Here is a 27,917-nt window from a genome sequence, read left to right as displayed (position 1 = left end):
TGGGGACCAAATTGTCACTCGAGCCAAAGTACATGATTAATCAAGAATTTTCCCAATTAAAAAATATAAAATAATAATTAAAATAATTAAAATAAAAAACGGCCAAAAACCATTGAACAATCAATGGTTTTTGGCCAAATACGAGTTAAAGGTGAAACAGAACGGTTGCTTGGACAGTTCCCGAGTCAACCAGTCCAGTCCGGTTTTCAAAACCATGGAGGCCACTACGACTGTACACAACATTAAAATACAAGAAAAAAAGAAATCTATATCTATATCTATGCTACTAATAAAAAAGCGAATAACCCCATTTTCTGGACTTTTCATTAGACATTTTTACCCCCTATCTAAGCAACATACAATGGACATAAAAAGTGCATATATGTCATTTACTCTCACTCCAAAAACTGCCCACTTGTAACAGTTAAGAAACTACCCACTTATAACTGTTCAAAAACTGCCAATTTATAACAATTAAGAAACTGTCCACTTATAACTGTTCAAAAATTGTCCATGAATTGTAAATAGTTTTGTCTTGGAGATACTGTCACCTGCAAACGCACGTACATGTTTACTAATATTTTTAAAAAGTAAAATCAGACTCCCTGTCAACCCGGTTTACTGGTTCCAGTTTTCAAAAATACAATAACCAAACATTTCTTATAATCCTATGACTACATTTTACGGTTCATTTCCACGCATACACACACAAACAAAAAGAAAAAAGAAACACCAACCTAAGACCCCCTTAAAGAAAACGCACCCATTGAATATTGAATTGGTGCCCAGTTCCACAATGGCGAATGCATGTTACTCGTTAAAATAATAAATAGAATTATTTAGTAGGTAAGATCCTCTGAACTGGAACATATTAAACAAACAACTATCCTTTCTTTTATTAAACAACAAATTGCGAATTACAGGTTGTCTATAATGTAATTACAAAGCAAATTAAGAAAGAAAAAAAAAAGACTGAGTTGAATTAACAATTGGAATTATGGCATCATTTAGTATACAAGCATCCATCAGTGGGAAAAGAAAAATAAGCACTGTGCCCAGATGGTCAAAGAAAGCTGAAAATAACGTAGAAAAGACCAAAAGAAGCAAATAGGGCAAAAAGAATCAATGACATTACAATAAAGATGCGTGGTTAGTTCAATATACTGTGCTGCAACTGCAACCACCCCCAGTCATTCTGGGTATCGTGGAAGGACGAAGGAGAATAGTCAGTCAATCAGTTAGGCCTGAGAAAGAGATGGAAAACCTCCAGAGTACAGATGGTCTCTATAATCTAAGGCCCCCTGCATGATTCAATAACTTCACTTACAGCTTTATGGATTTCTGGCGATATCATGTTTAGTGTCAGATGGAACGCCTGAAAAAGAAAATGCAAACAATAAATTATACAATCCCAAACAAGAAACAAAGTTCTTACCAAAAAGGGAAAAAACAAGAAACAGAGAATCACTCCAAAACTATGCCCTCTCAATTCATTTTAGCTCCCAACTTGGTGCACCAATGCACCATTTCTTGTATTGGGTGTAACTTTATTTGGGTTTCTAGCTATTTCCAATTCAAAGGGTTTGATGATCCAATTCAATGAGATTGCTCATCACAAAATAAAAAAAGGCAGCCCAGTGCACGAGGCTCCTGCCAATGCAGGGTCTGGGGAGGGACAGATGTATGCAGCCTAACCCCTGCACATACAGAGAGGTTGTTTCCAAGATTTGAATTCTGGTCCCCCAGGTCGTGATGGAGCAACCCAACTGTTGCACCAAGGCCCACCCTCATTGCTCATCACAAATTAATTCATAAAAATAATTCCAAATTGTAAATCAAAAAGAAGAAGAAGAACAAAGCAACATAGCTACTCTCATACTCTTTGCCACTTAGAAAGCCCAAGAAATACCTACCACAAATCTCTCTAACACGGGAAAAAATAATTTTTAAGTTGTCTGGGAAAAAGCCAGCAATGCTGTCACGTATTTGCTGACTGTCAGGGGAAGACATAATCTTCTATTAGGAAAATCCTCAAAAATTATCTATTTCTATATAAGGAAAATAAAGGTTGGAGAGGAACCATTCAGTTGAAAGAAATGCCAGAAGCAAAGCACAATAGGCCTCAATGATCATCTTCTCAGCTTCATGCTCTCCTTTAGAACAGCAGCCTCACCGTTCTGACAATTCAAAACAAATACAAAACATAAAATTGGAATATACCTATCATTTTCTCCTTTTTTCTGTTTGTTCACTCTCTTTACAACTCTGCAGTAGCTAAGCTTAGAATGGATCACCACTGCCTGAAGGATGCATTAATGTCAAGAAATTCAGACCATTAATGGACCTATAAAGGGGACATGCCCCAAGCTTAATATACAGGTAGACAAGTGAAGATGGACAAAGGATCCTCCCCAAGACCACAAGCCCAATGACTTAAATCCTAAGTCTCAGTTTGGAAAGAGTACAAATGCAAATATGTACAGTGCAAATACAAGGTATGTACAGTGCAAATATGTACAAATGCAAATATGTACAGTGCAAATACATACAAAATACAAGGTTTTGCACTCTACATATTTGTATTTGTTCTTTCCAAACTGAGCCTCGTGCAAAACCCTTATGTATCTTTTTTAATTTACTAGGGTTTTCTTCTTTCTTGAAAACTTTAAGAATATAGTTTTGTTAACAAAAAGGGATTTGTATATGCTTAAATTGAAGAAAATGTAGTTTATTAAAGCATTCCTAAACTAGCTTAAAAAATAAACTGACATATTTGAAGAAAGTTGTTGACAGTTGTTTATGTATTCAGGTTTAGTACCATAAGGGTACTGTTGTAATTTCTCCTCTGTTTATATTGTTCGACTGTACTAGTATAAATAATAAAATCATTCTTTCGTCCCTGATGTTCTGGAGGGCTTTCAGTCACTCGACTCACCTCTCTTCTCTCTTCCCCTCTCCTTTCTTCACTTGCTCTTGCTCAACATGGTATCAGAGCAAGTCGTCCAAGCCTGAAGGGTGGTGTCAAGCTAACTACTGTTGCATCCAATGCTGTCTCCAATCGAACTCCTAATCTGGTGAAGTCAGTTCGACCCAGAAGTTACAGAGTCTTTTCGTCTTCCAGCCCAGAAATTGCTCCTCCTGTCTGCTCGACTGTAGAGAGACTATTGTTTGCAGTTCGTAGAGGTGTTCTGTCTTCAGAAAGGCTAGCATCTGAAACTAAAAGAAGTATTGCTCATCTTCTGTTCGGCTGCCTATTGTTTGAGGATTCATAGAAGGAGCTCTGGTTTACAGTCAAGGAGTTCTGGTTTACCATAAGGGAAACTATCATCTGAAACTAAAAGAGGTACTATCATCCTTGTCTATTCGGATGCCTATTGTTTGCTGAACTGTTTGATGACTGTTCGGCTACCCTACTGTTGTTTGCGACTGATGAACTGTTCGGCTGCCCTACTGTTAAGCGACTGCATTCCTTAACACAGTAACTGTATTCAAACCTTTTTTTTGTTGGTATTGTGGACTGTGGATGGTCTGTTTTAGCCGACTAATTGTCTGCTCAACATTAATCTTATTAATTGACTGTTCTGCTACCCTATTGATCTCCTTGACTGGTTAGCTATCAGCCCTACTAAGTAGGTCATTCAGACCTGTTCTTGTACTGCAACAGCAGTGTGCAGACTTGTTTCAGTGAAACCGTAGGTCAGAAGAACCTATTTCAGTACTGCAACAGCAGTGTTCAGTTTGTTGTTTGTTCTCAGTGAAACTGTAGGTCAGAAGGGCCTGTTCTTGTACTGCAACAGCAGTGTTCAGTTTGTTATTTGTTCTCAGTGAAACTGTAGGTCAGAAGGACCTGTTCTTGTACTGCAACAGCAGTGCTCTTTCTTTTGTTCTCAGTGAAACCGGTGGTCAGAAGGACCTATCTCTGAAATAGTCTTGTACGGCTGTACTTTTTTGGTTGCTGTTTCAACTTTTTATTCAGATATCATGGGCAGTGAAGATTCAGCCACATCTGGAGTTTCCTCAATGCTGAATGGAATGGGTGGGGGTGACCTATCCTTTCCTATGGCTGTTGTCCCTCTTGATGGTTTAAATTACCTGGAGTGGTCAAGAGGGATCAAATTATACATCACTGCAAGGGGGAAGATAGGCTATATTAATGGGAGGATAAAAGAACCATCCTCCGGGAGTGCTGAATATGATAGATGGAATCAGGAGAACAGTATTGTTATGTCCTGGCTCTTGGCTTCCATGCAACCTCAAATCAGGAAGAATTTCATGTGGGCTGAAACTGCGAATGAAATTTGGGAACAAGCAAAGTCTACATATTAAGAATTGCGACACTATGCCAAAATTTATCAACTGCAAGCAGCATCTTCTACTTGTAGACAGGGGGAGAGGTGTTTATCGGTCTATTACTCTGACTTAACATCTGTCTGGAAGGAGTTGGATCACTACTAGAGTGTGGATTGGAAGTGTGATGAGGATGCTAAGAAGTACAAACAGCTTGTCTCCCAGCAAAGGGTGTTTGTATTCTTACAAGGTCTGAATCCTATGTATGAATCTATCAGGGTTCAGATTCTCAGCTCTAAGGATCTTCCTTCTGTTCAAGAAGTCTATGCTCTTGTACAATCTGAAGAAAGCAGGAGAAATTTGATGAACAGCCCTGGTGGGGATGCTGTTGTGTTAGTTGCAAAAGGGGGTGTATCTACTGGTGTGGGATCTTCTTCCCGGAAAGGAGATCTCCAGAAAAAAACAGAAGATAAGGAAAAATTGTGGTGCACTCATTGCCAGAAACCCTGACACACCAAAGATACCTGTTGGGATCTTCATGGGAAACCAAAATGGGCTCAAGATCTGACTAAGAAGCAAGGTTCAGAGGTGAATAAGAAGTACGGACAGCAAAGTACAAAGAAACATCACATGGCCAACATGGCTACTCAGGAGAATCAGCCTCCCATTCCTACTGTGACTCAAACACATCTCACTGGACCTGACCCGAGGGAGGACATTATGAATTCCTTCCGTGACCATTTAGAGCTCTATGGTAGAGCAATTCGTTAGATGGATACTCCTCCCTCAACCTCATTTGCATCTACGTCAGGTAACCCTACCACTGCTTTCCATGTTGCTTCTCACACCCCTGACTCTCCATGGATCATTGATTCTGGAGCATCAAAACATATGACTGGTACGTCCTCTTACTTTCAAACCTATCACCCTCTTTCTGGAAGAGACAAGGTGAGACTAGCCAATGGATCATACTCTTCCATAGCTGGTCAAGGAACTCTCTCTCTTCCTCTTGGCCTTACCCTTTCTGATGTTCTTCATGTTCCAAATTTTCCCATTAATTTGTTCTCTGTTAGTAGTGTTACTAATTCCTTGAATTGCTCAGCGACTTTTTTCCCTTCTCATTGTGTGATTCAGGATCTAGCCTCAGGGAGGACGATTGGTAGGGGTCGTATGGCTGATGGACTTTACATGCTGGAGAATAAGGCTGGTCTTCATGTTACAAAGCCTATGAGTCAGTCCTGTAAGAAAAAAGTCTATTTATGGCATTGTCGTCTTGGTCATTTGTCTTTTGAGTCTTTGAAAGTTGTATTCCCATAACTCTTTAAGTCAATGTTTGTTTCTGATTTTTCTTGTCAAACGTGTAAGTTGAGTAAGCATTGTAGAACTCATTTTCTTCAAAGAAATAGTAAATCTGAATCTCCGTTTCACATTGTTCATTCTGATGTGTGGGGCCCTGTTACTTTACCATCTGAGAGTGGCTACAAGTATTTCATTACCCTCATTGATGATTATTCTAGATATACTTGGGTATACCCGATGCGAACCAGGGAAGAAGTACCAAAAATCATTCAAGATTTCCAGCGGATGATCTTCACTCAATTTCAAACTGAAATCCAAATTTTCATAGTGACCTCACGGAATTTTTTGCTTCGCATGGTTCCCTTCACCGTAGCTCTTGTGCCCGCACACCACAACAAAATGGTGTGGTCGAACGGAAGAACCGACATCTCCTTGAAGTGGCTCGAGGTTTACTACTTCATATGAATGTTCCCAAACGGTTTTGGCTTGAAGTTGTTCTTTGTTCCACTTACCTTATAAACCGTATGCCCTTTCATCGGTTAGAGTACAAAGCCCCACATCAACTTCTCTTTCCTAAGGCTCCCCTTCTTTCTATTCCTCCTTGTGTCTTTGGTTGCCGGTGTTTTGTCCAAAATCTGTCTCCCACCCGTGGGAAATTGGATTCTCGTGCTATCCCTTGCATATTTCTTGGTTACTCCTTCACTCAAAAGGGATACCGTTGTTTTGATCCTGTTTCTCGTAAATTCTATGTCTCCATGGATGTTTTTTTCTTTGAAGATGAGCCTTTCTATCCTGTTTCTCCTCAGGGGGAGTGTAGGCATGAGGAGAAACTGGTTCAGCTTCCCTCTCTCCCTGACCCTCCACCTTTTCGTGTTTTTTCTCGTCGTCGCAAAAGCCAACCAAATTCAAGAGCTGTAGAGAATCCGGAAGTTGTACCTCCAGTGACACCAGACTCCTCGAGGGAGGATCAGGTATTTTGGCTCCCAATGATGTCCTTGAATCTATTGAAAATGATTCCTCTACTGCTAATGATCTTGATCGTCCTATTGCTCACAGGAAGGGTGTTAGATTGTGCACCACTAAACATCCCATTTCCAACTTTGTCTCCTATGAGAATATTTCATCCTTTCCGTGCCTTCCTTACCTCTATTGATAGTGTCCCTATCCCTAAGAATGTGGTAGAAGCTCTTTCAGTTCCTGAATGGACAAATGCCATGAGGGAAGAAATTAATGCCCTTCACAAAAATGGCACATGGGAACTTGTTGATCTTCCTAAGGGAAAGGTTCCAGTTGGATGTAAATGGGTGTTCACAGTCAAGCATAAGGCTGATGGAACAGTGGAAAGGTATAAAGCTCGCTTAGTGGCAAAGGGATTTACTCAAGTGTATGAAGTTGATTATGCAGAAACTTTTGCCCCCGTTGCCAAGATGAATTCCATTAGAGTCCTTTTCTCTCTTGCGGCTAATCTGGATTGGGTTTTACACCAGCTGGACATCAAGAATGCATTCTTGAATGGTGACCTTGAAGAGGAAGTGTACATGATTCAACCTCTTGGTTTTCTAGCCCAAGGCAATGAACAGAAAGTGTGCAAGTTGAAGAAGTCCTTATACGGGCTGAAACAATCACCAAGAGCTTGGTTTAGCAAATTCCATGTGGCAGTTCAGCAGAAAGGATATAGGCAATGTCAATCAGATCACACACTATTTGTGAGAAAAGGAGAAGGTAAAATTGCTGCTCTAATTGTATATGTGGATGACATAATTGTTACTGGTGATTGGGAGGATGAAATTCAGAAATTGAAACTTTTTCTTGCCACTCAGTTTGAAGTGAAGGATCTAGGACCTGCCAGATACTTCCTTAGAATTGAGGTTGCCCGATCAAAGAAGGGTATCTTCATTTCTCAAAGGAAATATGTCATAAATTTACTTCAGGACACTGGAAAGATGGGGATGAAGCCAGTTGACTCTCCCATTGACCCCAACCATAAATTAGGTGACAACTGTGGTGAATCGCTCAAGGATGTGAAACAGTTTCAGAGGCTTGTAGGGAGATTGTTATACCTTTCTATGACTCGCCCAGACATTGCATATGTTGTTGGTGTCCTCAGTCAGTTCATGCATGCTCCTAGGTCTTCTCATCTTGAAGCAACAGAGAGAATCCTCCGATATCTAAAGAAGTATCCGGGTACTGGTTTGTTATTTCAAAAGCACGGACATTTGAAAGTTGAAGTTTATACAGATGCAGATTGGGCTGGATCCCAAAGTGACAGAAAGTCTACCAGTGGCTACTGCACCTTTATAGGAGGGAACCTTGTTACATGGAGGAGTAAAAAGCAAAATGTGGTAGCTAGATCTAGTGCTGAAGCTGAATATCGTGCTATGGCCCACGGGGTTGCTGAAGGCATGTGGATAAAGAATTTGTTGGGGGAGTTGGGTTTCCTAGTGACCAAACCTATAACTCTATTTTGTGATAACAAAGCAGCTATAAGCATTGCTGCCAATCCGGTGCTACATGATAGAACAAAGCACATCGAAGTTGACAAGCATTTTATCAGAGAGAAAGTTATCACAGGCAAAGTGTGTACCCCCTATGTCACTTCTGAGAACCAGCTTGCAGACATCTTTACAAAGGGTTTAAACCTTTCCAGACATCATGATCTTTGTGACAAGTTGGGCATGATTGATATTTATGCTCCAACTTGAGGGGGAGTGTTGACAGTTGTTTATGTATTCAGGTTTAGTACCATAAGGGTACTGTTGTAATTTCTCCTCTGTTTATATTGTTCAACTGTACTAGTATAAATAATAAAATCATTCTTTCGCCCCCGATGTTCTGGAGGGCTTTCAGTCACTCGACTCACCTCTCTTCTCTCTTCTCCTCTCCTCTCTTCACTTGCTCTTGCTCAACAAAAGTCATCTAGTTTCAGTGTCAAGAGTTCAATTAGACAATTAACTAGGTTTGAGCCAGTTTTACAAGGTTTAAAATATAAACAGAAGCATCTGTGATTGAAGGCCAACCGACTGCCAAGTCTAACATGGGTCTCATTATCAAGTTATTGTTTGCACCATGGCCACTGCTTGAATGCAAGAGAGTTTGCTAATGATTCCTTTGTATTTTCAGCTTTATTCCAATGTAGTGAAGAAAGAGGGAAAGTTTTGCTTATGATCCTTGCATTTGCCTCAAGCAATGCCAACTGATGACTGCACCACGAGGAGTAACTTGGTGCAAGTGGAAAGCTATAAAAGAGCAAGGGAAAACCAAGAAAAATGTGGGATGTAGTAAGAAATTATCAAAGGACCTAAAAATTTAACAGTAAACGTGGCTCCTAACTCAAACTAAGCACAATGACAGGATTTCTGTAGCCGACCCCAAATAGTTGGGATTAAGGCTTAGTTGAGTTCAGATCTTTGCATTTACTTGAAGCAGTGCTTTAAACCCAAGACATGAATAAGGCTATAGGGACGAGGTTCCTATTGCCAAATCAGTTGGGTAACCCCCATTCCAAGGAAAAAAAAACTGAATTGGTTAGAACCAACCAATACCAGTGATTGGGTAAACCATTGAAAGACTGTTTCCAACTCAACGGCCCAGGTTCATCCATAATTGTAGATAATTGAAATGGAAAAAGTGGCTGGTATAGTTTTTCAAGGCACCAAGGCGAAGCTGGGCAATAGGGGGCACCTAAGCGATGGAATTTTTTACATAGAAACCATGAATCCTAGAATAATTCCCTAGGTTTCCATAGCAACCAGCAACCATCTTTCATTGACAAAATCTATAACACTTCATAAAAAAAAAGTATAAGCTTTGATATTAAAACATAGAAACATATTTATGAGAATAAAAAGAAGAAAGAAAAGAAAATTCTGAAATTCTGAAAATATATGGGCTGAGCCGCTATTTCTGTCTAGGAAAAGGGAAAAAGGGGGGTGGAAGTCTTTGAGGGTTCAAGCAGCATATGCCAACGTGTGTTGATTGAATCTTAGCAAATAAGAAAATCATAAAAAGAAACTAGTATATAAACCCACCAAACAAATATTTTAGTTTAACAATATCTATTTAATTATTACAATATCAAAATGAAAAAACAAAGAATATAAAAGTTTTGCATGTGGCATGTATAAAATAGGTAGGTGATTAAGCGAGGTGGCCATCCATGACTATTGTGGCTGGAAAATAAATTTACTTACCTATGGAAACAGTCTTCTCCAGCAGCCTCACTAACTCCTTGGTTGGCCAAAAAGATGGAGCACAGTAGTGGGATTACATCCCTGTGACTCTCGTTCGTCGTTCCCTTTTGATGTGGCAGAGTTATGTGTAATGAAACACTAGCTGCTGCTATCTGTGATCTGCAACAGAACTCACTATAAGGTCTACAAAACAAAAGGATTGTATTCTTCTTCATATGTACATAATGTGAGATTGAAATTTTCATGAACATGGATTAACATGGCAAGAGGTCACATAGAGATTATCCTATTATGCAAGGATATGCATGTGAGAGTCCAGGTAGTGAGAATTGATCAACCTCTTATGCAACTTGTTTAGTTTTTTTCAATGAAATTATACTTTACTTTCTCTCAAAACAAAAAAGAATTGATTGACTTCACGTATATTCTTTCAAAGATAGATAATCACCATCAGGCACATAATCATCATCATCCAAGTCTTATCCCAAATATATGGGGTCGGCTACATGAATCCTGTTTCACCATTCCGTTCTATATAATGCCATATCCAAGTTAAATTATGCGCATTTAAGTCAATTGCAAAAAGACACATTCTGGTCTTTAATCATGTTTTTAACCCTATTTATTTTTCTCAATTTTTTCCCTTTCTGGACCTATCTAGAGCTAGCTCTGCCAGATAGTAAGAACCAATTTTCCTACTATTCCTTGCACTACACGCATGCTAGGAGATTTATACACCCTTTTCCTACAGAGGCACAACTAGGAGTTATATCATCATCATCATCTAAGCCTTATCCCTACTATATGGGGGTTGGATACATGAATTACATTTTGTACTACTTTACTACATGTCCTTTTTGGTATGCTCTTAGCCCTTCTAGCCCTTCAACTTGCAACAACTTGCTTCTTCTTACAGGTTGCAGTAGGTGATTTTCCATGCACGTGAAAAAACCGTCTTAGTCTACTTTCTCTCATTTTATCACCTATTGGAGCTACTCATAGGTTCTTTTGAATTGTTTGAACAGTTGGGAGAAGTCATAGAGCATTAGTAGCAAAAATCCCAATTAAAGCACAGAATTCAACATATAAATCAAAGATTATTACTAATAACAAATTATTATAATCCAGAAATGTACTTAATAGTAACAAATTATAAGCTTTTTCAATGCAATAACACATCCAGGAGAAAATCTTAAGGGGGTAAAAATCGAGATATAACCTGTTCCATCTGTCATTCTCAACCATGTTCACAAGCAGTCCCAAAATAGCAACCAGAAAATCTATTTTGTGATTTGTGAGATGTATCTCATTCTGATTATTGAGCTCTGATAACGGAATGTTCTCTTCAAATTGGCTGCGCTCAGATAAGCAAGAGATGAATACCGGAAAATGGCTGATTGTCAAGGAAGATATGGTTTTCAATCCTCCAGAATCTGCTATTGCTACAGGATTGTCATTTGTTAAGTTCATTAGGACTTTCCAAGAAATTAGAACAAATAAGAAATGCTTTTAATGTTGATTTCACACCCACTGTGATGCACCAAGAAAATCAAGATTAAAACAAACACTGATGGAGAAGGCAACTCCAGTATCAAGGAGAAAGAATTGATATTAGACTAGTAAATTTCAATTAGTGAAATGCCAACATTATGCCACCCTGTGAAACTGCCTGAAGAGCAATCAGGTCATGACTCATGAGCATTAAACAACCTGAAATTGATATCACAGATTCACAAGGAACTTTATGCTATTTCATAACAGAAACTAGATACAATGCTTATGCACTGGGAGGAACCTGGCATTCTATAAGCCTTGTCTAGGAGATCTAGGGGAAAAAATCAGAATAATTGGAATTGGAAAATCCTGACTCTTAATCCATTATATATACATAGATAGATATACCCTGAATAGTATAATCCTTTAACATGAGAAAATTGTAAAGAGAGACATCCTTAATGTAAAGAGAGACATCCTTAACAGCATTAAGTATACTGCCATCCAGAAGGAAGAATTTTCTTCTGTAACTGAGGATGAACAGGAGATCTCACAAGAATGGTGATTTTCTCCATTACTTGATCCGTCTTGGCTCACAATTAACAGGGGCTCACACCCACTTTGAGTTCTCTAACCACTACCCTGCTTTTCTGAGTTTGAGGACCTTTTTTTCTCATTGATAATAACTCCCACTTTGATGGTTTCAGTTCATCTTCATCAAATGCAAATGGATCTACGCTGTCCTCTCAACTTCCATACTTTGTATCTTCAGTGACATTAGGTCTCTTACTGGGACCAATATTCATGTTTGACCTGTTAGGGTTTACAAAAGTTCTATCATTTGAACTCCTTCGTGTCCCACAATATGAACCTGATGTCAAAGAATTGTCATCCCACTTCATTGAACAAACATCCGCCACAAAATCAACAGTTGTTTCAGAACTAGATAAAGAGAACCCTGAGAAAGAGAACAACCATTGACGTTTCTGAGGTAACCTCAAGCTTTTCATAAGAAAGACATACTCCATGATGCTACAACATTCTCTAGAAGAATTGCTAGATATAGTACCATCTCGTAAAACTGCAATTTAAGGGACAAAAATGTAAATTATCATCACTAAAGCAATTTCCTAACTTTGGCATCAAAATTTAGGATAGAAATATACCTATTTCAAAAACTATATTAGCAATAATGATGTAACTATCTGAAAAAAAAAATAATGATATAACTATCACTAACAATCCATTATATACATTGCATTCAAGAAAGAAAGAAAGAAAGAGGATAGTTAAAAGAAAAACATTCATGTCTTTTGCATGCCTGGGATAACATAACGTTTTTGAGAGAAAGGTAAAGTATTTCATTAAAGTAAAAAATTAAAAACATATACAAAGCCTTGCACAATTAGGCACTGGGAAAGGCAAGTATTTTCTTTGTACAACCCAAATTCTACTTGAATTAATTGCATACAAAAATATTACTGAAATTAAAAAAAAAAAAGAGCTATAAGGTATATTCTTGAATATCTTATGGGCTGCCGCCCAAGAGTATATCCTTCCCCAGATACCTTTCAAAACTGGATAACATTAACTAACAATGATACACTAGTCTATCCACCCATCATAAAAACCAACCTAGTTATTCTTTTTTTTTCTATAGTGACACTATTTTATTAGACATTCTTTAGACAACTAATGATCATCTAACATAAGAATTTCCTTTTCTCAAGGATCAGATTTCATAAGTTATAACTATCTTCAGCTAAGTATTGGAAATTGGATTCAGTGCCTTACCAAAGGCCTCAACTTATGGCAAATGCATTTCTTCTTTCCAAAGGCTCCATATGCTTTAAATATGAATTGAAAATATCCCTTATCGTTTTTCTAGATTCTTTAAACCTGAAGGAAAAGCTTATGTTCTTGTATTTTAGTGTTATCAACAAAAGGATTTCCACCCTCTTTTGGAACTCAGCACAGTAGCCTTGCTACATTGCAACTCTAATCATCACATTTATTGTATCATGTCTCTTTTAGACAAGGAGAGTTCATTCAACCAACTCAACAGGTTCATGATCGCCAAATGCCTCAACTTTTATGGTGGCTGTTTCTGCCCCCTAAGGTTTTTCCCCTTCTCCTTTTGATTGAGAAATGGTTCTTTCCAACCCAGGTTGGTAAATTCTTTTAACCTGAATTTGGAAGGCCTCTTTTTCTTTTCTAGATGCAAGTTTATCTACTAACCAAAAAGTGAAGTGAAAAATAAATGTAAAACAATAAAATAAATATAAGAAAAAATACCAGATACCTCAACATCACACCAATTTGAACGGAAATGTAGCAAATCCACCAGTTAAAATAAAGAAATTCAACAGTATTGCAAGATGTAGAAAGTTATATCTAGCCCACTCACTTCTCTCTGGAATTGGATTGTAGCTGAAAAAAAACGATCTGCTTATCGAAATTCAATCTTGTAAAGGGTGATATGAATTCTATCTGTTTATAGTTGGATCAAATATGGATCCACCCCATCCTACGTGCTATGATCCAATTCAACTGCATAAAATCTGCACTGTATCTATTAGCAAAGTTGGTTTTGATTTGGTATGTGTTCTAATGAGTATTATAAGTTCAAGTTTCATAGTAGTTATTTTCAATTCATTTTATTCATGAAATAAAAAATATTTTGATAATTTTTAGTTTAAATTGTTAATGGAATTCAATTCATATTTGATCATCCAAACCCAATATAAATCCAACAGACGGGATCAACTCAAATCCAATATTTACAAATCAAATTAGAATTTAGGTATATCCAGTTCGCTCTGAACCATTTGCAGCCCTAAATTGGATAACTAAAAATAGTGAAAGGAATTAATACATATTGAGTCTTGATCTTTAGTTTTGGCCTGGCACAACTGTGCTCCCTTCAATAATGACAATTGGGTTGTAATAAACCAATGCCAAGAGGTTAGGAATCCCAAATCCAAGGTCTTCTCAATCAGAGCCAAAGGCTTCTTATAAACACAATCGCATATAAAAAATTAATGATATAGTGATATAACAACCATAACCTGTAAAGTCCCATAATAATGTGACATCAGTTACTTTTAGGGTTTCCCCATACCAAATTTGTAATTAGATAATTCTGAGTAATGATACAATTAGATTCACTGGAGTAAAGTTGTACACAAGCAGGAACCTCTCCCTAGGCTGAGATATAAGAAGCCTCTCCATCAAGCCCAACACATGAAGGACAGATGGTGTAGGCCCACATAGGTTCCATTCTCAAACATTTTGCAGATCTTTCTATCTCCAGAAGAGTATAGTTTCTGTACAAGTATGGTTTCTTACCCTAAAGGAACCTAACTTCCTCTACAGTTGTGTCATTTCATGTGAAATTAACTTAAGAATTCCATTTTTTGCTCTTCAATTTGTTTGATTCAAGAAGAGAGATTTTTCCTATGGTGGTGAAACTTCATCTTCTCATTCTCAAATGTCTATTTTTCCTAGTTTTTGTCAACGTCAACGCCAACCACCATTTATGATTTATCAAATCTCTACTATTGCACTAGTGCAGTACATCCCTTTCTCTTTAGGATCTTTGCTGCACCAAGCAAGATATCACACTCCACCTTTAAGGATATAACAGTGTTATGGTTTTGTTAAAAGATTTGAATTACACCCTTTCTCCAAATTGTAATGCTTTTGAAAATAGAATAGGGGGGGGCAATATGGTAAACTGAAAAATGCTCAAATGAAATATCAGTGAGTATTCTTGAGGAAGATCCTGTTTATTTTATTTTTCTAAGATAATGAAAACAAAAAAATATTGTCAAATCTAAGGATAGAAATCTCTTCCACATATTGAAGGGCAGCCAAATTTCCTTGGTAGCAGGTTGTCTCTCTTGATGCACCTAAATGGAACTCCAGAAGTAAATCTTTGAATTGTGAAGTTTTATTTATCCATAATAACTACATATACAAAATAACATAAAAGAGCATCAACACAAGATCTATGGTCAAATGAATAACTGAGTACCTCCATGGTCTTCCATCAATGGAATTTCTGAAGCATCACTATTCCCATCAGAACATGCTGAGACTTTACAACATTGGAAATGGAGGAAGAACTCTGAAGCAGAGAAAAACCTAGAAAGCAATTGCAACAGTGTCAAATAAAAAACTATAAGATAATTCTAGCACCTCTTAATGTAAGCTTGCCAAATTTGGAAATTTCAAGCCCAACTAACACACTGTAAAATTACCAGAAAGAATTTTGATGATAATTAAAATGAGCCCAGCAAAAGAAAGTGTTGTAATGTGTAGCGGCCTGTGGCCTAGTAGGGGCATTTCTGCCCTTTCCTCTTGTATTTTTTATGAGCTGTCGCCCCAAGTATATATACTAACTTAGGTGCCACCAGCTTTAGATTAGACAATATAATCTTTTTCTTCTCTTCTCTCTTTCTCTCTTCTCTCTTCCCTCTTCTCTGTCGAACTACATGGTATCAGAGCATCTCTGATCTGGGCACAAGTTCTCTTCTCTTCTCAGATCGTGATTTCCTTCCTTTTCTGGAAATCTGTTTTTTTTCTCAGATCGTGGTTTCTTCTTCTGGGCGCAACCTTCAGCCCTGATTTTTTTTCTCCTCTCTCTTGGTTTCTGTACCAAGGAGAAGGGTGTGGTGGCAGCCGAATGCAGTAAAAGATATCTCCAGATCTGTGGAGGCAACCGAATGCAGTAAGAGATCTTTCTAGATCTGTGGTGGCAACCGAATGCATAAGGTGTCTTTCTGGGTTTGTGGTGGCAGCCGAATTCACCAAAACTTGATTTTCTGAGGGGTTTTCTATGTGCTGTGGGTCGTGGAAAACAGGTATGTACTGTTACATTCACACAAGCATTTGACCACTGTGAATGTCACAGTTTTGAGGATTGTAGGGACTGGTTGTCTCTTCCTCCAGGAAACCGAGGTGTTTCAACGAAAAGTTATCACCTACAGTACTGTTAAACTTTTTTTGGAGACTCCTAATTTTTTTTCAGACAAAAACCCTCTATATCAGATTCGGTTTTTGAGAAAACAGCAGTAGATTTTCTGTGAAAATGGCTACTGAGGATTCAGCAACCTCTGGTATTACTTCCCAGCAAGGAAACTTAAATGGGGGATGGACGGCATGAATTTCTCTATGTCCATTACCCCATTTGATGGTCTGAACTATCTGGAATGGTCCCAAGGCATCAAATTTTATGTTATAGCTAGGGGGAAGGCTGGTTATATAAGCGGAAAAATAAAAGAACCAAAGTCCGGTACTGCTGAACATGATTGATGGGATCAAGAAAACAGCATGGTTATGTCATGGCTGTTAGGCTTCATGTTACCTCATGTAAGGAAAATTTTCATATGGGCTGACACAGCCTGTGAAATTTGGAAACAAGCCAAGGCAACCTATTCTGAACAAAGGCACTTTGCCAAGATTTATCAACTTCAAGCAGAATCATCTACGTGTAGATAAGGGGACCGTAGCCTACCTACATACTACTCAGCCCTTACATCTGTTTGGAAGGAACTGGACTATTATCAGACTATTGGCTGGAGGAATGATGAAGATGCACAGGACTATAAAAAACTTGTCTCCCAATAGCGGGTTTTTGCTTTCTTGCATGGGATGAATCCGGCTTATGAGCCTCTCCGGGTGCAGATTTTGGGAAGTAGGGAACTTCCTTCAATTCATGAAGTATATGCTCTAGTCCAATCTGAAGAAAGCAGAAAAAATCTCATGAATGTTTCTGAGGGGGAGCAACCTGTTGCCCTAGCTGCATGAGGGGGTAACACAGGAATGAAAAAGGGGGAACCAAGGAAAGGTGAAGATAAAGGCAAACTGTGGTGTACTCATTGCCAGAAGCCTAGACACACTCGAGAAACCTATTGGGAGTTAGTGAGGAAGCCCAAGTGGGCAACCAAAAGTCAAGACACTTCAAAGAAGCCTCCTCAGAAGAAGTTTACTCCTGCAAATCTGGCCACACAAGACTATCAGCTGAATAATCAGACTACTATTTTTCCCCAAGAACATCCCAGTGGCTCCGATCCCAAGGAAGACATCATCAACTCCTTCAGAGATCATCTGGAATTGTATGGTAGGACACTCAAACAGATAGATAGGTCGGTTCCTACCCCTTCTAACTCATTCGCTTCTACATCAGCTAAAGGTGCTTCTGCATTTCATGTGTGTACCTCTGCTCCCGAATCACCTGTCATTGACTCAAGGGCATCAAACCATATGACTGGTAAGCCCAATCTCTTTCAGACCTACACTCTTCTCTCTAAAAGGATAAAGTGAGACTTGCTGATGGGTCTCTATCCACCATTGTTGGTCAGGGATCTATATCCCTTCCAGATGGCCTTGTCTTATCCAATACCCTTCATGTTCCTAAGCTTCTTAGTAATTTGTTATCTATAAGTAGTATTACTCGGTCCTTAAATTGTTGTGTAACCTTTTTTCCCCATTTTTGTGTTTTCCAGGATTTAACCTCAGGGAGGACGTTTGGTAAAGGAAATATGGTTGATGGCCTCTACATCTTGGAGAATAAAGCTGGTCCTGCGGCATCAGCCTCTGTGAGTCTTATGAGTCAGTCTACAAACAGTCAACTATGGTTATGGCATAATCGCCTTGGTCATTTGTCCTTTGAGTCTTTGAAAGTTGAGTTTCCTGAATTGTTCAAGTCAGTGCCTATTACTAGTTTACATTGTCAAACGTGTCAGTTGAACAAGAATTGTAGAACAACTTTTTCTTCAAATAATAAAAGATCTACTTTGCCTTTCCATATTGTCTTTTCTAATGTTTGGGGCCTTGTAAACATACCTACTGAGTGTGGGTACAAGTACTTTATCAGCTTTATTGATGACTATTCGAGATACACTTGGCTATATCCCATGCATTCGAGAGAAGAGGTCCCCAAGATTGTGCAAGATTTCCATTGCATGGTTTTCACTCAATTTCATGTTGAAGTCCAAATCTTCCAATCGGATAATGCAAAGGAGTATTTCCATCATGACTTAGCCGAGTTTTTCTCTTCTCATGGATCTCTTCATAGAAGCTCATGTGCCAGAACACTACAATAGAATGGCATTGTTGAAAGGAAGAACCACCACCTCCTCGAAGTTGCTCGCAGTAGGATGCTTCACATACATTTTCCAAAACGTTTTTGGGTTGATGTTGTGATGGCTACAGCTTATGTTATTAATTGTATGCCATTGTGCCTCCTGCAATACAAGGCCCCGCATCAACTTCTTTTTCCTCAATCCCCTTTATTTTCCATTCCACTACGTGTGTTTGGGTGTAAGTGTTTTGTTCATGATCTTTCTCCCAGCCGGGGTAAATTGGATCCCAAATCTGTTCCATGTGTTTTCTTGGGTTATCCCTCTTCCCAGAAAGGTTACAAATGCTTCAATCCGGTCACACATAAGTACTTTGTGTCGATGGATGTATCCTTCTTTGAATCTGAACCCTTCTTCCATGCCTCTCCTCAGGGGGAGAATAGTGTGAAGGAGGAGAGGCAAGCAACTACTCAAATTCCTCTTCTTTCTATTCCTGACTCCTCTCCATTTCGTGTCTTCTTGAGGCGCCATAAGGGACAGCTGAACTCAAAGGCTGTGGAGCAACTTGAGACTATACATCCAGCACCATCTGACTCCTTGAAGGAAAATCCAGGTACCCTTGTTCCTCTTGATATTACTGGACCAATTGCTATTGATGACTCTACTAATGATCTTAATATCCCAATTGCTCATAGAAAAGGGGTTCGATCATGTACTACTAAGCATCCTATTGCTCAGTTATTGTCTTACAAAAACATTGCTCCCTCATTTCGTGCCTTTTTGACTGCCATTAATTGTGTCTCCATTCCCAAAAGTGTTGCAGAAGCCTTATCTACACCTGAATGGATAGAGGCAATGAAGGAAGAAATTAGTGCTCTTCACAAAAACAACACCTGGGAGTTGGTGAATCTTCCTGAAGGAAAAGAGCCAGTGGGATGCAAGTGGGTATTCACAGTAAAGCATAGAGCAGATGGGTCAGTTGAGAGGTATAAAGCCAAGTTAGTTGCAAAAGGGTATACTCAGGTGTATGGGGTTGACTACGCTGAGACTTTTGCCTCGGTTGCTAAAATGAACACTATTTGGATTATACTATCCTTGGTTGTTAACTTTGATTGTGAGCTCCACCAACTGGACAACAAAAATGCATTCTTAAATGGGGATCTGGAAGAAGAAGTGTACATGATTCAACCTCCTGGGTTTGTAGCACAAGGGTGTGAAGGGAAAGTCTGCAAACTAAAAAAAATCTTTATATGGTTTGAAACAATCCCCAAGAGCCTGGTTCAATAGATTTCACTTGGCCCTTCAGCAAATTGGATTCAAGCAGTGCCAATCTGACCATACTCTATTTGTCAAGTGAAATCAGAAGAATGTTATGGTATTAGTTGTCTATGTTGATGACATTGTGATTACAGGGAATTGGGACTCTGAGATTAAGAAGGTCAAAGAATCCCTTGCTATGCAATTTGAGGTGAAAGATCTGGGACAGCTATGTTATTTCCTTGGTATTGAGGTTGCTCGCTCAAAAAGGGGCATCTTCATTTTCCAAAGGAAGTATATCCTAGATCTCTTGCAAGACATAGGAAAGTTAGGAGCAAAGCCTATAGATTCTCTTATTGAGGAAAACCATCGGCTTGGTGATTGTACTGGAGAACCCATGACAGATGTCAAGAAATTTCAAAGGCTGGTAGGAAGACTTCTTTACCTATCAATGACTCAACCAGATATAGCTTATGTTGTTGGTGTACCTAATTAGTTTATGCATGCACCAACATCCTCTCATTTAGAGGCAGCTGAGAGGGTTCTCAGGTATCTAAAGAAGTATCCAGGAACTAGGTTACTTTTCAAGAAACATGATCATATGAGAGTGGAAGTCTACACAGATGCAGATTGGGTTGGGGTAGTGGATGACTGAAAATGAACTAGTGGATATTGTACCTTTGTTGGTGGAAACTTGGTTACTTAGAGAAGCAAAAAACAAAGTGTTGTGGCCAGATCTAGTGCTGAAGCTGAATATAGAGCCATGGCGCATGGAGTTGCTGAAGTACTATGGGTAAAGAATTTGATTGGAGAGTTGGGTCTCTCTGTTGATGGCCCAATATCTCTCTACTATGAAAACAAGACAGCCATTAATATTGCTGCCAATCCAGTTCTTCATGACAGGACCAAGCATATTGAAGTTGACAAGCACTTCATAAGGGAGAAACTCGAAAAGGGGGAAGTTTGTACTCCTTACATCAGTTCCAAGGAACAACTAGCAGATGTTCTTACAAAGGGCCTTCACTATCTACAACATAATGAACTATGTGACAAGTTGGGCATGATTGACATATATGCTCCAACTTGAGGGGGAGTGTTGTAATGTGTAGCGACCTGTGGCCTACTAGGGGCATGTCTGCCCTTTCCTCTTGTATTTTTTATGAGCTGTCGCCCTAAGTATATATACTAACTTAGGCGCCGCCAGCTTTAGATTAGACAATACAATCTTTTTCTTCTCTTCTCTCTTCTCTCTTCTCTCATTCTCTCTTCTCTCTTCTCTCATTCTCTCTTCTCTCTTCCCTCTTCTCTGTCGAACTACAGAAAGGGAGGATCCCTCAAAAACCAACTTTCCATTCATTCCAAGTAAATGGTTCTGTCATTAAAGTAAACATAAAGGTTGCAAAAGTGATGTGTCAAGGGATGTTTAATAAAATCCAAAAGGTGTACCTGGTTCTCCTTACTTAGGAACATGGCATTCTCCATGATCTTTAAATATTTTAGGAGCAGCATGATATTTTCCAAAACCACATCATCTTTTAATTTGCAAACACAAGGCAAGTTAGATTTTAACCATCCCTACAAAAAAAGGAATTTTTGTAAAGAAATATCTATAAAGGACATGGAAAAAATATATTTATTAAACAATGTAAAAAACAAATAATTGAGAAACAAAGATGAAAACAATGAATAATTCCCAGAAAGATAATTCCCATTAAACCTAATGGTAATAAACACAGCCCTTGTATTTCATGTCTGGAGTTACAGAGCAACCTTAAGTCTGAGTATATCCTATAACATGCATATGCATATGCACATTATGTGTTTGCGTTCTCAACAAGAACACAAGCATGCATTTGAGCATACACAGCCTTGAATATATGAAAAAAAAAATACACACTTTAGGACAGGAACAAATATCCAAGGTAAAACAGAGGATTACCACTCAAAAGAAATGCATAAACCATACTATAAGCTCAATGACACCAGGAATTTAGCAATGCAAAAGCAATACAAGTATTGGGGATAGAGTGGGGACTTGAAAGCAACAAACTATCTAGCAACACAACTAAAGTAGTTGAAATTAATGCTGTATTTGAGAATAGATGCACGTTTAGGCATTTGAGGAGGAAAAGAATTTCCTCCTGGTTTTGTGTTTGTCCACCATGGTTCCAATAATTTGGATAGAAAACACAAGTCTGATCACATTCCAATCCAGTTCTGACGAGTACCTAGGTCAGGGATGTGAAGAACTGCTTGTATACAAACCCAGATGGAACATTTGCTAAACCTAACAAGTATCAATAAACCCATCCAAGCAAGTAAATCTTCCAGAATATTTCGTCACATTACAATAATTATCAACATATTTGCATTTCTTGTTAAACAGAAAATCAAATGGCATTTGTGCTCCTCATCTGTGATACCCAGATATAGATACCAACAAGGACACGGGTACAGCAAATGGTGATATGACTCCATTTCCTAGGAACTATCCCAACATGTTTATATCATGCTTCTATATGTAGTTTTTAAAGCAACTATCATTTCTCAAAATTTATATCTCATCATATTCAATTAAACTTCTAAGATATACAGATCTTTTTTATAATACGATTGTTAAAACATACCATTTTACATATTTTAGGTATCAATGCTATAAAGTATTCTCTCAAAGAGTCCATGCATTATCCACCATCATATTGGGTACATATCATATCTGAAACCAGTAAGCTAGGTATACGCAGTTATCTGAGTATCATAACTTAGGTGTCAATGCTATGAAGTATACTCTCAAAGTGTCCATGCAGTATCCACCATCATAGTGGGTACATACCATACCTGAAACCAGTAAGCTAGGTATATGCAGTTGTGAGTATCATAGGTTCTCATGAAATAAACTTCCCATACTAAAAGGATAATTTCAATGCAAAACATAATATCATTTTTTTAAATAGGAATGGCATACTATGTTAAATAACTCACTAAATCCTCTTTGGCATATCGACTGTAGCACTAAAATAAAAATATGAGATTGAAATTGCAGTTTGAGATATTATTTCTTTTGGTAATCAATAAAAAGAAAAATTACTAAAGTAAAAAAGCAGTACGTCTGGAAGTGATGAGATATCACTGGAGTACAACCCTACAAAGAGGAACAAAATAGGGAAAAATACAAGGATGATACAATAAGCATAGGCCATATAGACAACAAAGGAAAAACAAAAACACATCACGCCAGCTGCGAGGTATTCCAAAATTCAGCACCAAGATCTTACTTGAGATTCCTTCGAAATCTGGGAGAATCAGAATCCAATCCATGACTCATTTGCCACATAGGAGTGTTATGTGATCCCTTGATTGAGCTTTCCCATCAAAAACTCTCCTGTTCCTTTCTTTCCAAAGCTCCCAACAGACTGCAAAAGGAATGCAACTCCAAGTGATCTTTTCCTTGTCATTCCTAGCTATCTTTGGCCATTTAGAGAAGATTTCCTCCACTGAATTGGGAGATCATCCACCCACTTTGAATAGCCTAAAGAAAAAACCCCATATGAACTTGGAGAAAAGGCACTCAACCAGCATATGAAGCACATCCTCCTTAGAATTCTCACAAAGGTAGCATCTGTTAGCCAAGTGAAAACCTTTGTCTTGAAGATGATTTTTTTTATAAGTGATAGCATTTTATTAAAAAAGAGGGATCACATCAAGATTTAGAAAACAAACTATCCCAATAGGGACATGAGGTGCGACCCCATTCTACAATGACCCAAATTACAACTGAGCCAAGAACAGCTCAGACTTAAACACCCCCATCTTCGCAAAATAATCAGCCATTCCATTTGCAGACCACCTTTCCCATTTCACAAGAACTGTCATGTCTCTAACTAGCCATTTGAACTTTTTCATAGATTCGTTGTACTTCCAACTCACTGTTTTTGGTTCCTTCAGCCACCCTATTATCAATTTAGAGTCACCTTCAATGAGCAGTCTATCAAAATTTAGCTGTCTCGCAATCTGTACTCCTTGCAAGACTGCTTGGAACTCTGCAAAAACTGAGTCCCCTATTCCAACCGGGCCTGAGAACACAGCAACAATGAGTCCTTCATTATTCCTAAAGACCTCTCCTACACCAACTGGACCTGGGGTTCCCTAGGCTGCTGCCATCAAAGTTCAACTTAATAAAGCCTTCATCAGGAGGTTCCCAAGCTACCACTGATCTGTTCCTTGCAGTAGAACTTCTAGCTACAGCTCCCCAGTTTCTCCGCAAGTCATCAACAGAGAAATCTGAGAACAAGTTTGAGGCTTTAACCCAATGTATAGCTCTATTAAAAATACACTCCCAAACTGCCTCCATACTCTTTTCTATGTCACTGAAGACTACCACTTCTCTCCTCCCACACCGTCCATATTACAGCAGCCCTAATGCATCTCCACATGACTTTACCTCTCTTCTTTGGCCAACTGAAGGTCGTGGAGTCAAAGAGATTTCCAATCTGCAGAGGTACAATCCACCTATGACCAAAAAGATCAAAAACCTTTTCCCAGAGGCCTACAACAAAAGGGAAAGAAATTAGGAGGTGGTAACAGCTTTCACCACAAGCTTTGCAAAGGATACACCAGTTTGGGGAAAGTCACAAGGTAAGTCTTCTTTTTTGCAAGGTGTCTAACGTGTTTATTTTTCCAAGAAAGACTTCCCAACAGAACCCCAACCTTGGGAGGGAGAGGTTTGGACCAGAATTCTTTAAACGGGCAAGGGGAGTGAATCGGGGCTGAACACAAGCAAGAGAAGAAAGAAGCACAGAAAAACAAACCCCTAGGGTGTGGAGTCCAAATACGATCATCAGGTTTAGAAAGATCCAGAAAAACAGAATCAAGGACTTGCATTTGCAAGAACTAAGTTGCCAGTTCAAGCTCACTGTCTCTCAAGTTTCTTCTTAGTCCCAGGTCCCAACTTACCCCAGACAACCAAGCAAAAAGCCTCTAACCAAGCAAAAGCTTCCACCCTTGGAGGAATAGGGTTTCCCCAAATGCCTTTCAACCCTGAGATATCCCTGTTTGACCTTGAGAGAGACTAATAGAAGGATTTAACTAAAAATAAACCATTTCTTAATTCTTTCAACCATCTTGAGTCTTTCCTTTTCACCTGAGGCTCCACTAATTGTAATTTTGTTAGAAGATCTATACACTCTTGAATTTTCCAATCAAATAGAGATCTCCTAAATTTTGGACCCCAAACTGCTCTACCTTGATTGATCTCAACATTCTTTGCGACAGAGCTATTCTTCATACCCAACCTATATAGCTGAGGGCAATGGTCACAGAGCTTCCCAATACCCAACCAATCATCTTCCTAGAACTTAATTGTCAATCCATCACCAACTCTAAAGGAAACAAGATTGAGAAAAGCTGATTGGAAGCTCATAATCCCTTTCCACACACTTACCCCATAAGATGCCTTCACTTCTTCAGGGTCCCATCTGAAGCCAATAACCCCATATTTGCAAGCCACCACCCTTCTCCAAAGTGCCTCCTTCTCCATAACCACTTGCCTAAGAGGGCTTTATTGAAGACCTTCAATTTCCTTATTCCCAAACCCCATCCTTTTTTCCTTGCAAACTTTGTCCCATTTGGCTAAATGAAATTTCTTCAATCCTTTAACTCCCCATAAGAACTCCTGCAAATATTCAATTGAATTTATCATACTAGATGGGGCCATTAAAAGCAAAAAGTAATAAACCAGAAGGCAGTTTGAGATATTATGACTTCAAAAAAATCAAACTTTTGCAACTATGTCAACCTTAGATCATACACTTGAACTATTTTTAATCATGAATTCATGACATGTACTTATTATCACCAGACTTAACATATGGACTCACACCTCCATGGTGGAACAGCAATTGGTAGTGATATCAAAGACAGAATCCAGTCCTCCAAGTTCTTGTAACCTTTCCTTAAAATTTCCACCAACCCGTCTCATAGTGCTAGACATATCTGAAATAATATAAACTTATAAAGTAGCATAAAGGCCTAAGAGAAATCAATCAAGAGGACATAAATGAGAGCAGTGCTAAGAATACAAATTTGTTTTCCTGTATGGATTACAAATGCACCATATATCACATATTGGGAACATTACAGTTGGATCCCCAACCACCAGTATAGGTAGGTCCCAGGCACAATATCCTGGATGTGTGATGTAGTGAATTGGCATACGGGGAAGAAACTATGCACTTAGCAATTTTCTAGAAATCATTTGTTAACAAAATAACAATATCTGTTAACAAGAGCTTTTTTCTTTTCAAAATATCATAAGCTCCTAGGAACCAAAATAAATAAATTGGAGAAATCTCGTCAGAGTACCTTCTAGAGAAACCATAGATAAGAATGCCTTCTCCATTGTCGACAAAGCTATCCATTTTGGGCTTAATTCTGGCTTCACCTTTTCTTTATTGTCCCCATTGCTTGATTTTATCTCTTTGCAGTTCAATAGAAGCTCCTGAACTTTCAAAATGATGCCACTTGAGCTAAAATCTGATCTTTTCATTGTATCATTCATTATGACTGGATTCTTGCATAGTGCTAGAAGCTTACAACCAGTGGTGAGGACTTTATCTTCCATGGAATCGGCAAGGGGTGGTTTCAATAATTTTAGAAGGGAATTATTTGAAATAGGTGAATCCAGAAGGTCATCATCTTAACCCTGAAATAGTAAAATTGCAAAGACTTCAAGGAGCTTACACAAAAGAATATGTCCAAGTAATGCTGGTCAATCAAGTGCACCCACATATATAGACAATGAGATGAACTACCCATAGCCTACTACATGGAAAAGCAGGAACTGTTGAAAACCTTCAACAGAAATTAGAAATGAAAACGACAACCAAAAGTCCATTACTCAATGTTGCTCCCATCTATCTGGGGTTTTGGGAGGGTTAGACTTGATATGGTCCCAACCCTCTTTTTGTGTGTGTGCACGAAGTGGTCACTCTCATATTTGAACTCATGTTCTCAAGCTTCCAGCCCAGGATTTTACCATTAAACCAAACAATGGCCCCTGAATCTGCCATTGAGACTGTGTGTGAATTGTGTAATCACTATCCAAAAATAAATAAATTAAACTAAACTGAGGAGTATAGAAACTTTTAAGCTTCAAAGGAATGAAAATTACATAAAACAAGGTCTAAACCTTTTACATCAAATTAGTGACTCATTTAAGTGGTAGTCCTCAAGAAATATAGAGGAGCCAACAAAAAGATAAAGACACGAAATGGGGAGCATCTTGAACCACATAATGATTATTATAGACAGAGCAAGCATGATTTCTGCAGAAGTACAAGTAACTCAGTTGGACTAAGGCGGGTTAGAAGCAAAAAGACTACAATCGTCCAACAACCAAAATAAGAGCCACCTATGGGTAATCCACTAAAATCAGCAAAAAAAAAAAAATAAGAATCATCGAATCATTATTATCTATTAGTTAAGAAAGGTTCTCTTAGTGGGACAACTTTTTTCTTTGATAGATAAAAGTAATTAACTAACAGAAACGGGAAACAAATTGTTCTATACAGGGGGAGGGCTGCTCCACAAAACAAAATCCGAGTACAAAGATTTAGATAACTGAGACAAACCATGAGCAGCCCTATTAGCAGACCGAGACACAAAACAAAACTTAACTACAGAGAACCAGCCCAAAATAGAACGAATACAGTCACATAACCAAAAAGATTCCCAAGGAAGAGAAGGGGAGCCCTTCTCCAAAAAGCCTACTATATTTTAGCATCTGAAAGCACCAGAATGTGTCTTCAATTCTTGGATCATCCCAACAAAAGAGCAAAGTATATTGCAAAAAGTTCAGCCAACACCGAAGTCCCCCAAGCTTCTTCTTACCACCTGCAGCCAATATAAAAAGTCTTAAGGTTGAAAAACACAAATACCACACCTTACCATATCATTTGGGGCTACACCTCCATCACATTTCATGATAACATCAAAATCAGATAAAGGAGGCAAAACACAAGTCAGATTATCTGTGCTGGGGATTGATTGATTCTGGCTAGTTGAGCTAGAACTTCTTACCATAAAGACCTTTGAGACTGCAGCCAAAATAGTGTTAGCAGAACCTTGAGCATTATGAAACAATAAAATCATTGCGAGCTTTCCAAACAATGATAGGGCAACTGCTAACCAACTCAGAATTTCATTAGATAATACATTACAAATGAACCATATTGAGAGTTTGGATTGTGGGAAGAATTTGTTGAAATGGAAAAATATGAGTTGAGATGGATGAGAAAAGTAAAACAAT

The 27,917-nt window shown here is 38.5% G+C and overlaps 1 protein-coding gene across 14 annotated transcripts; it reads right to left on the bottom strand.

Moving 5' to 3' along the window:
- Window positions 1-973: 973 nt before the first annotated feature.
- On the bottom strand, window positions 974-27,917 carry LOC104586447 (wings apart-like protein 1). Of its 14 annotated transcripts, XR_016080197.1 has the most exons (9): window positions 27,689-27,915; window positions 27,380-27,502; window positions 25,973-26,312; window positions 15,307-15,416; window positions 10,996-11,218; window positions 9,777-9,935; window positions 2,081-2,177; window positions 1,914-1,993; window positions 974-1,375 (listed from the first exon to the last, which is right to left on the bottom strand). XR_016080197.1 is itself a non-coding variant. In XM_088894359.1 (7 exons), exons 3-7 carry the CDS (start codon window positions 26,026-26,028, stop codon window positions 1,363-1,365), a joined length of 561 nt encoding a protein of 186 aa, XP_088750485.1. In that variant the 5' UTR covers window positions 26,029-26,312; window positions 27,380-27,502; window positions 27,689-27,915; the 3' UTR covers window positions 974-1,362. The 14 variants fall into 14 exon arrangements, 3 of the variants coding, with proteins under 3 accessions (XP_088750485.1, XP_088750484.1, XP_088750486.1); XR_016080196.1 differs by lacking the exon at window positions 1,914-1,993; XM_088894359.1 differs by lacking the exons at window positions 1,914-1,993; window positions 2,081-2,177.

The sequence above is a fragment of the Nelumbo nucifera genome, chromosome 1, assembly GCF_055504915.1.
Source record: "Nelumbo nucifera cultivar China Antique chromosome 1, China Antique-T2T, whole genome shotgun sequence".
Lineage (NCBI taxonomy): Eukaryota > Viridiplantae > Streptophyta > Magnoliopsida > Proteales > Nelumbonaceae > Nelumbo > Nelumbo nucifera.
Note: the sequence above shows the minus strand (reverse complement) of the source record. Positions and strands in the feature narration are given on the sequence as shown.

Coding starts and splice junctions, on each gene's coding strand:
- LOC104586447 (XM_088894358.1), bottom strand. CDS start 26,028: ATGGATAGCTTTGTCGACAATGGAGAAGGCATTCTTATCTATGGTTTC. Junction 15,417..25,972: donor ATCTATGGTTTCTCTAGAAG/GTACTCTGACGA, acceptor ATTGCTTTCTAG/GTTTTTCTCTGCTTCAGAGT. Junction 11,219..15,306: donor ATTGATGGAAGACCATGGAG/GTACTCAGTTAT, acceptor ACAATCCTGTAG/CAATAGCAGATTCTGGAGGA.